The 11135-nt window shown below is 39.4% G+C and overlaps 1 protein-coding gene across 1 annotated transcript; it reads left to right on the forward strand.

Moving 5' to 3' along the window:
- The first annotated feature begins 292 nt into the window (after positions 1–292).
- Positions 293–8014, forward strand: LOC124556735 (peptidyl-prolyl cis-trans isomerase NIMA-interacting 1-like). The gene is made up of 2 exons (XM_047130733.1): positions 293–309; positions 7528–8014. The coding sequence occupies exons 1-2, from the start codon at positions 293–295 to the stop codon at positions 8012–8014; spliced, it is 504 nt and encodes a 167-aa protein (XP_046986689.1).
- Positions 8015–11135: the final 3121 nt, after the last annotated feature.

Genomic DNA, 11135 nt, shown 5'->3' on the forward strand with positions numbered 1-11135 from the left:
TTGAAGGTTAACAATAGTGATTCTAATAATTTCTGGTTGCTATTTTTTGTGAGTAAGTGTATGTTAAAGTCACCACATACGATGACATTACTACTGTTTCTATAAAGTTTAGTAAGAACTGTTTCTAGCTGAGAGAGAAATTTTTGAATGTCTCCCATAGGTGACCTGTAAACTGTTACTATGTTCAGGAACTGTGTTTTAAGCTCTAATTTGACTGCACAACATTCAAACTGCTGTTCAATACAGTACTTAGATACACTACTGACCGTTAAAACTGCTACACCAAGAAGAAATGCAGATGATAAACGGGTATTTGTTGGACAAATATATCATACTAGAATTGACATGTGATTACATTTTCACGCAATTTGGGTGCATAGATCCTGAGAAATCAGTACCCAGAACAACCACCTCTGGCCGTAATAACGGCCTTGATACGCCTGGGCATTGAGTCAAACAGAGCTTGGATGGCGTGTACAGGTACAGCTGCCCATGCAGCTTCAACACAATACCACTGTTGATCAAGAGTAGTGACTGGCATATTGTGACGAGCCAGTTGTTCAGTCACCTTTGACCAGACGTTTTCAGTTGGTGAGAGATCTGGAGAATGTGCTGGCCAGGGCAGCAGTCAAACATTTTCTGTATCCAGAAAGACCCGTACAGGACCTGCAACATGTAGTCATGCATTATCCTCCTGAAATGTATGGTTTCGCAGGGATCGAATGAAGGGTAGAGCCACAGGTCGTGACACATCTGAATTGTAACGTCCACTGTTCAAAGTGCCGTCAATGCGAACAAGAGGTGACCGAGACATATAACCAATGGCACACCATACCATCACGTCAGGTGATACGCCAGTATGGCGATGACGAATACACCCTTCCAATGTGCATTCACCGTGATGTCATCAAAAACGGATGCGACTATCATGATGCTGTGAACAGAACCTGGATTCATCCGAAAAAATGACATTTTGCCATTCACGCACCCAGCTTCATCATTGAGTACACCATTGCAGGCGCTCCTGTCTGTCATGCAGCATCAAGGGTAACTGCAACAATGGTCTCCGAGCTGATAGTCCATGCTGCTGGAAACGTTGTCGAACTGTTCGTGCAGATGGTTGTTGTCTTGCAAACGTCCCCATCTGTTGACTCAGGGATTGAGGCGTGGCTGCATGATGCGTTACAGCCATGCAGATAAGATGCCTGTCATCTCGACTGCTAGTGATACGAGGTCATTGGGATCCAACACGCTGATCCGTATTACCCTCCTGAACCCACCGATTCCATATTCTGCTAACAGTCATTGGATCTGACCAACGCGAGCAGCAATGTCGCGATATGATAAACCGCAATTGCGATAGGCTACAATCCAACCCTTATCAAAGTCGGAAACATGATAGTACGCGTTTCTCCTCCTTACATGAGGCATCACAACAATGTTTCACCAGGCAATGCCGGTCTACTGCTGTTTGTGTATGAGAAATCGGTTTGGAAACTTTCCTCATGTCAGCACGTTGTGGGTGTCGCCACCGGCACCAACCATGTGTGAATGCTCTGAAAAGCTAATCATTTCCACATCACAGCATCTTCTTCCTGTCGGTTAAATTTTGCGTCTGTAGCACGTCAGCTTCGTGGTGTAGCAATTTTAGTGGCCAGTAGTGTGCATCTATAACTTGTGACCTAATAGTATTGTATGTGCAAATTGCCACTCTGCCTTGTCTTAAGTTGCCCCGACAGTAGGAAGAATCAATTTTATAACTATTTAAATGTAGCTGATTAATTTCTGTGGCTTCCAAGTTTTGTTCAGTTAAGCAGAGCACATCAGGAATAATTCCGTCTGTGTCAGCTGTTTCTTGCAGTGAAAGCAGCAGCTCTTCTTTTTTATTCAAAAGACTTCTTATATTCTGATGAAATATTTTTAAACAATATAGCTTGTCAATTGTATTCTTAACTAGTTCCTTAATGTTAGTTTTCACAAAAGTTATATTATCAAAAGGTACAACATTTACACTGTGCTCTCTTCTGTTCTTTAGCCTAAAAAAGACCTTATTGGAGTGTTGGCTATTACTGGAATGTGTTGCTGTGGAACAAAATCACTATTTTTCCTTTCTGTGGTTGGCAATGAAACAAATTTTGTCATTACTGTTGAATTTCTAGTAAAACTATTGCCTGTGCTTCTTTCAATTAGTTTTTTGTGCTAGGAACCTTTTCCCAAGTCTGTTCAAATGAAGCCCATGTGAGGTATGCTCATCTACTAAAAGCACACACCCTCTTTCAGTATCACCTAAAGCATTAATATTTATAGCAATAATTTTCTGATTGAACCTCCACATCCTGTACATGAATAATATTTTCTTACACTATGTCAAAAATTATTTAATTGCTATTAGTCTCTTATGTATCAGTATTTACATCAACAACTGCCTGTGCTAACACTAGATCAACATCAATAATACGTGCGTCGAGAATGTCACTCATTACTTCCACACACTCTGCTTGAATATCCTTTCATGTGTTAAAATTTGTGTTAACAGTTCTTTCACTTATCCCATATCATCAGCCTCTACTTCATTGACTTCATTTGATCACCAAATACACTCCTGGAAATTGAAATAAGAACACCGTGAATTCATTGTCCCAGGAAGGGGAAACTTTATTGACGCATTCCTGGGGTCAGATACATCACATGATCACACTGACAGAACCACAGGCACATAGACACAGGCAACAGAGCATGCACAATGTCGGCACTAGTACAGTGTATATCCACCTTTCGCAGCAATGCAGGCTGCTATTCTCCCATGGAGACGATCGTAGAGATGCTGGATGTAGTCCTGTGGAACGGCTTGCCATGCCATTTCCACCTGGCGCCTCAGTTGGACCAGCGTTCGTGCTGGACGTGCAGACCGCGTAAGACGACGCTTCATCCAGTCCCAAACATGCTCAATGGGGGACAGATCCGGAGATCTTGCTGGCCAGGGTAGTTGACTTACACCTTCTAGAGCACGTTGGGTGGCACGGGATACATGCGGACGTGCACCCCACACCATGATGCCGGGTGTTGGCCCTGTGTGCCTCGGTCGTATGCAGTCCTGATTGTGGCGCTCACCTGCACGGCGCCAAACACGCATACGACCATCATTGGCACCAAGGCAGAAGCGACTCTCATCGCTGAAGACGACACGTCTCCATTTGTCCCTCCATTCACGCCTGTTGCGATACCACTGGAGGCGGGCTGCACGATGTTGGGGCGTCAGCGGAAGACGGCCTAACGGTGTGCGGGACCGTAGCCCAGCTTCATGGAGACGGTTGCGAATGGTCCTCGTCGATACCCCAGGAGCAACAGTGTCCCTAATTTGCTGGGAAGTGGCGGTGCGGTCCCCTATGGCACTGCGTAGGATCCTACGGTCTTGGCGTGCATCCGTGCGTCGCTGCGGTCTGGTCCCAGGTCGACGGGCACGTCCACCTTCCGCCGACCACTGGCGACAACATCGATGTACTGTGGAGACCTCACGCCCCACGTGTTGAGCAATTCGGCGGTACGTCCACCCGGCCTCCCGCATGCCCACTATACGCCCTCGCTCAAAGTCCGTCAACTGCACATACGGTTCACGTCCACGCTGTCGCAGCATGCTACCAGTGTTAAAGACTGCGATGGAGCTCGGTATGCCACGGCAAACTGGCTGACACTGACGGCGGCGGTGCACAAATGCTGCGCAGCTAGCGCCATTCGACGGCCAACACCACGGTTCCTGGTGTGTCCGCTGTGCCGTGCGTGTGATCATTGCTTGTACAGCCCTCTCGCAGTGTCCGGAGCAAGTATGTTGGGTCTGACACACCGGTGTCAATGTGTTCTTGTTTCCATTTCCAGGAGTGTAACTCAAATTTCATATTAAAATTTTCTATAATATTTTCCTTTTTCTCTAATAAACAGTTTTGCACTGAATCCACTTCATTACTTACACTTTCCATACTATTGTTCTATTCTGATTACATACTGTCAAAACACTCTCTGATACTACTTATCTCACTATAATATTAGTTTATTTTAGTACACGTGTTCTTTTCCTGTATTTTGATTCTGCCTTTCAACTGTCACTTAAACTTTTTTATTACCAGCTCTAAATTTTCCTTTACTGACATACCTGGTGTTATACCCAACACACTGTCTTTTACTTTTAACCGTTGCAACACCAAAGGGGTGGAAGGGGAGGTATTTTGGCCCACTTCTTGAAAATATTGTTATCTATTCAGTTACTTTATATTTTAGAATTCTGGAAACTTTTTATTGCTTTTAATGGATTCTTTTATCAGATTATATAAATGTTTTAAATTTTTCAGTTAAACTTAGCGCATAAATTTAAGTCTTTGTAGTAGATGTCACTTTCCCCAGTGAGTGTCATAATTAAAATTATCAGGTTCAGAACATTACTTATACATCAATATCTCTTTAAAAGATATGTTTGTGTAAAACTTAACAACAATTAATGAATTTTACATTTTAATTTTTTTTACCTTGGGCATAAAGTACAGTCCTGTAGGTAGCACACATTACTGATACTGCTGAGAGTGCGCTAAAAGATATTTTCTGATTTTGCACCCTACTTACACATGAGTATCTCTTTGAAAAGTATGATTTAATGTGAGTCAACAAAAATTAATGAATTTATTTTCAATTTTTTTATAGTGGGCATAAAGTACCCGCTTGGCCCCCCTCCCACTGGTTATGCACATTATGGAAAATGTGTTGGTATTGCTAGGATTTAGTTGTTCATTCTGACTAAAACGGTTGATCACAGTGAATAAACAGGAACATGTTACCTAGTGTTGTCTTTATATTGGATGCTACTGTCAACTGTTATTCCCTCCCCCCTCTCCACCTCATCTGCTAGGCACATTGTATATTGCCACATTGTCTCAACTTGCTGTGTTGTTTATATCTGTGCTGATCCATGCTGGTTGGCTGCTGTGCCCCAGGACATATTGTTGGTCGAGCTCATGCATCCAGTGGCAGTTTCAGAATTCACAGTTTATACAGATAGAGGGATGTGATTCCCTCATTTTGCAAATCTTATCACAGTAGCGATGAAACTTCATTGCAGCATGATGTACAGTGACAGACAATGAAAGTAGCAGTGCACAAAACACAACTGATAATATTGTCACCAGAATTTATAACACAGTCCCATAACTGGAGTTTGCAGATCATTAGCAATTTCAAGTTTAATATTTACTAGTTCATCCAAGATTTTAAGACAGAAACATATTACACAGTTTCATATTCTTCATTTGTTGCGTGTATTAATTCAGGGTACAGAATATAACCTTAACCGACACAGAATTATGAAATGCAGACTTTAACAAAGACTAACATATAGATGATATTCATGTACTGGTCAGTCACAAGCTTAATGTGATCCGACAAAGAGATGTTACCTGTATGATTTCCAGGTGCAGACTGCCAGTTTTGGTGGAGGGGTAACTATTTAGACTAGTGTGGGAACACAACGTGAATTCTGAAACTACATAATGCTTTGAAATTTGGCTGGTTTAGATGTTCCTATTCTGCATGGATTCTAAGACTTTACTATTCTTTGGTTTATAAAAATGTTTCATGTTATTAATTTTCAAAAGCATATGGAACATTTTTATTACAGGTCGTCTGAAATCCCCTAATTACGAGTATGGCAACAACCTTAAAATAAATATATTATGATCCAAAATTATTCATATTCTTAATTATTAACTAAATTAGATAGTGAGAGTGTTGTCTGAATCAGAAAAGATACAGCAATAAAATTATATTGTCAAAATTCAGAATCTTGCTGTTATCAAAGCATAATAAGTGATCGACATTTTGAGGGTCCAAACCTTCTATGTCAATTATTTTGTAAGTTAATTGATTACAGGTAATTACAGAACATGTTCTGGAAAGTGGGAGTATTTGCATTTGAATGAGTGGCAAAAATACCTCCTGCACTGCTGATGAGCTCAAAATGTTTTTCAATCATATGCCATTATCATAAATTCATTTATCCATAAGTTTTAGTTCCTCATGTTTATATTAAAGCCAAGTTATCATTGTGATCAGGAATATAAACAATTGAAATATATGTTTGAATGAGGTTTTGCATAAATAACATTTTGACATATTCCCATACATATAACCTGTTATGTGTGCAACTGCATTAGATACACAATGAATATCTGAAAAAAAAAATTAATTATTCTTGAGAGTAGATACGTAAAAGTGTGGTTAGATTCCAACTTGATACGTCTCACCTTCAACTAAGATAAGCAGTACTCTTTGTAATGTTAGAGATGAGCTAGGTCTCTGAAAGCCAGGAGTGTATCACATCCTGTGTGAATGTGGCAAGTCTTACGTTGGGGAGATCATCAGAACAATTGAGGAAAGATTGAAGGAACATCAGTGACATACCCAAATAAGACAACCAAGTAAATCAACAGTACTGTTTTGAATATAATCATAAAACAAAATATGATCAGACCACTATTGTTTTGAAAACACCAAGTTTCTATGACAGTATAATTAAGGAGTGTATCAAAATTAAGATAGCGAAGAACCCAATAACCATGCATTAATTAACGGTTGGGGTCCTGGTCCCAATTTGTTAAAATCTTGCTGGCAATCACATCCACTGCAGCTGGAAAATGCTGAGAGAATTCGTGTTTCACCAAATATTGTGAGTTCTGAAAAACAAAACAGCATGAAAGGGCACACTGCACATCAAGGATTGAACTTTGCTATAAATAGCAGCCTGAGGTCAACTATAGTTCAGAGTTTGGTTGGAGTCCACATACCTGAAGAGGAAGGCTGAGTTGATCATAGGGGTATTGTCAATATAATGGAAGCAAGTCAGCAACCTTTAAGTACGTAAATGTCTGTATACAGTTTCTGATTGTGTAAAAGCCATGCATGTATAAATGCAACTACTATGACTACTACTATTACTACTACTATTACTATTACTACTAAATGACCTAAACAGATGTTAAGCAGAATTGGTGAAAGGCCATAACTTTGCCTACCATCCCTTCAACTTTAATTTCTTCTGTCATCTCATCTCCTATCCTTACTTTTAGTTGTTGTATCATACACAGTTTGCTTATCAGTCTCCTTTCTTTCCAGTTAACTTCAAACTGCTTCACAATACCTAAATACAATCAAACTCTATTAAAGGTTTCTTCCAAGTCAACAAAAACGTCTATCTTCCTCAGTTATTTGTAACAGTCCAATTGCATCTTTTGTACCTTTATCCCTTCTGAAGCTGAACTGTTTTTTCATCTTATTTGCTCTCAATGATATGTTGCAATCATCTATTCTTTATTCTTAGTAGAATTTTTCCTGAACTAGGTATCAAATATATTGTCCTATATTCCACACTTTTGTTAATTTCTGACCTCATATGTAACTGTTTGTGAGTGTTGTGGTTATTCACCATGCTATTGTTCTCTGTGTTTCAGATTTACAACTAATTCCACAAGGGATTTAGTTACCTCTAAGATTCATTATGAAACAGGAAGAACTACCACCAGGATGGGGAAAACGTTTGAGCAAGAAATATGGACAGTATTACTACTATAATAAATATACTAATGAGAGCCAGTGGAATCCTCCAAGCAGACCTGCTGCCCCTGTACCAAGCAGTGGCCCAGAAGAAGTTGAATGCAGTCATTTGCTTGTGAAGCACAACAACTCAAGGAGGCCGTCTTCTTGGAGAAAGAAAAAGATTACACGCTCCAAAAAGCATGCACTACGTCTCATCAGGTTATTTATTGAGTTTATAGTAACAGGAGTGGCATCATTTGCAGAACTGGCCCAGAAGTATTCAGACTGCAGTTCAGCAAAGAGGGGTGGATACTTGGGCACATTTGGTCGAGGTGTTATGCAGGAACCATTTGAAGAGGCTGCATTTGCTCTTAGAGTGAGCGAGCTTAGTGGACCAGTCTACACCGAATCAGGGATACACATTATCTTACGTACGGCATAGGAAGAGCAGCTGTACATTGTGCACAGAAACATAATTTTAATCAGAATATATTACAATTGTAATCCTGCTGGACTATCATGTAAGCTATGAATGAAATGTAATAGTTTATAAGAGTGACCTCAATTTTACTTGCGTAATTCGTTAATTCAAGAATATCATAACAATATTTTGTAATTTGAGGGACACCATAATGATTTTGAAAGGTAAATGTCGCTTTGATATGGTTCCAAGGTGATACTTCAAGGGCATGATTCCAAAAATATTGAAGCTCACATTGGGTTTGGGCTTAAAAGCATTTTTGTAACAACATTTTCTTGTAAAATTTGCATCACTATTGCTGTTAAATTCAAAACAGTACACTCTACTTCCTGAAGTGTTTATTATATTCAAATGAAAAATACAGAATTGTGAGCAAGATGAAAAGAGATTGCATTTATAAATAATAAAATATGATGGTATATTTTAAAGATATATTGGCAGTTTTCATTTATTTAGCACATATATAGTACCATAAATACAGTATATAATGAAAATATATATTACAGTTACGTACAACTTGAAACTTCATTGTGTAGCCCACTGTTTCCAAAGAGAATATTGCTGTGGGTCTGAAGCTGATTATTTTCCCTGGAAATTACTCTTCTACAGCTACAGTACTTCTTCATTTATTTATCTGACCTTTGGTCAGTGATGATGCTGGGTAGTATGAAACTATTTGTATTGTACAGTCCTGTGATAATTACATATGGTAGGCCACATTTACTCAGCTCTGATGCACTTGAAAACACAACAGATTGTTAACAACTGGAGAACCAAATAAATCAATGATCTGTAATGCTAGCATGATACTTTGCAAATTACCTATAGTAAAAAGTATTAAGTTTAGTCAAAAAGGAAAGAAAAGCTTCTATGTTCCACTGTCATTTTAATCTCCCTCATATTAATCTTATACTAGTTTTACATTTGGCCGTATACCTTAAAAACTGGTTCTCAAAAGTTACTCAGTCGTTCTTCCAGACAAGAGTTTTATTGGAGATCTGTAACAGAAACCTGTAAATTTGCAATAATTCAAACTGCAGTGAGTAAATTGTATGTTTTCTAAAATTTATAGCCAGTGCAAATACAGACCAAGTAATGTTTTTAGCACATTCTTATGTGTGACAAGGCAGAGCCTTCTGCTCATCATAGATGTTTGTCTTCATGGTTTTTTACAATCTTATCCACTTTCTTTTCAATCACTCATTATATCTGAGTGATACACCTCACATATCTCATGATTAACATAATGTGTAATCATATTTATTATTGTCAAAAATCACTTAATGATATTACTTCAGATTTCAGGTTGATTTTCAAGACTTTTAAATTTTCTCTTCATGACTATAAATATACAATTGATGTGGCAAAAAATATGCATAAATTCACATGCATGCACACTATATCTGACACATCTGCCTTAAAAATATATTCTAAAATGAATCCTGATGAAATAATAGTACTATGCTGCCTGGGTTGGCACCTCTGCTGTTTTCAGTAAGACAGAGCATGGAGTGTGGAGGAGCAGACAAGTTGGAACGCTGGGCACTAATGACACAACATTAGTGGAACAAGAATTTATTCATTAAAGCTTACAGTCGTACTTTTTCCTCTACATTGTAGATCAGGTGACGTGTGGCGCACATAGTCCTGGTGTCATGCAGGTGCTAGCCCTTGAGGGCGAATGGCGTAGCCCGTATGACAGGCAAGGCTGACTAGGATGAAGACTGCCAGTTATCAGAGGATGCTCATTAACATCTAAGATATTGAGATAATTTTCTGTCACCTATATGAATTACAGGTGATCGAATGGAACCCTTGTTATTTAAGTATACCCACATCAGGCTGATAGCTGTCACCATCTGGCTCAGCATGAAGGGGTACTTCATACCTTGGTACACAGGGCACATGTCATTTCCAACTCTGAGACTTTGCCAGCTGAGCTGAGCCATCTTGAAGCTACATTTCATCAGAAAGACAGATGAATGAGCGTTGCACTATCGACCAACTGTGCATTGGGTGACTGATGATAATACCGAATCGACACCTGAGTCTAGTGCCTTTTTGCCTTACACAGGAAGCACTCCCAACAAAATCAGTCAGATTTTACAGAAATATGATGTGGAATGTGTTTTCTGACCTCCATCTAAAATTAGGGTACTTTTGGATTCTGTTAAGGATGATCTCGGTTTGCGTAAGGCGGGCGTATATCGCATTCCTTGTAGCTGTGGCACGGCATAGATTGGTCAGACTATCAGGACTGTGCAGGACCGATGTATTAAGCATAAACAGCACACGTGATTACAGCAGCCAGGTAGATCTGCTACTGTCTAATATTGTTTGGATACTAGTCATTCTATGTTATATGGCAATACCGAGATATTGGCAGGCATGTCCAGCTTTTGGGACTGTGTTATTAAGGAAGCTGTTCAGATTAAATTAGCAAGCAACCTTATAACAGGAATGGAGATTTTTGTTTAAACTCTGACTGGACTCCTGCTCTCTCTCTCTCTCTCTCTCTCTCTCTCTCTCTCTCTCTCTCTCTCTTTCTCTCTTGTCAAAAAAACAGAGGGACAGAATCAATGTTATCTCACCTGCTAGTTCGTAGTTTTTCACTATCAATATCTCTGACTTTGGTCATCTTTGGTGGCACTAGTGTTCAGTGTATGTGTGTTATCTTTCCTGAATTACTCCAAGAACCAAGGTTTTAAATTTGTTTGTACATCACCTGTCCGTTGCAGTATTTGCCTTGAAAATGGCAGGGTGTACTCCCATCGAAGTATCGACGGTCGCTGTAGATATTAACTGGCTCAATTCCTGTAAGTTGTTTGGAAATTGTATACACCAGGAGAAACTCAGGTCTCACGTTTGAGGAAGTGACCACTACATTGGTTAACAATTTGTGACATAGAGTTGTAAAATGTGGAAAGGAGGTGCATAAAAACAGAGAACATTTTCAGTCGGGATTAAATAAAGAAGCTGTGCAGAGTGAACAGGGGATTAAAGATGTACGGGCAGAATTAAATTCTTTAGCAGTGAATCGTCCTACTACTGGGTTAGTTCAAGAATGGCAAAGTGTTTTACA

Source organism: Schistocerca americana, chromosome X (assembly GCF_021461395.2).
Source record: "Schistocerca americana isolate TAMUIC-IGC-003095 chromosome X, iqSchAmer2.1, whole genome shotgun sequence".
NCBI lineage: Eukaryota > Metazoa > Arthropoda > Insecta > Orthoptera > Acrididae > Schistocerca > Schistocerca americana.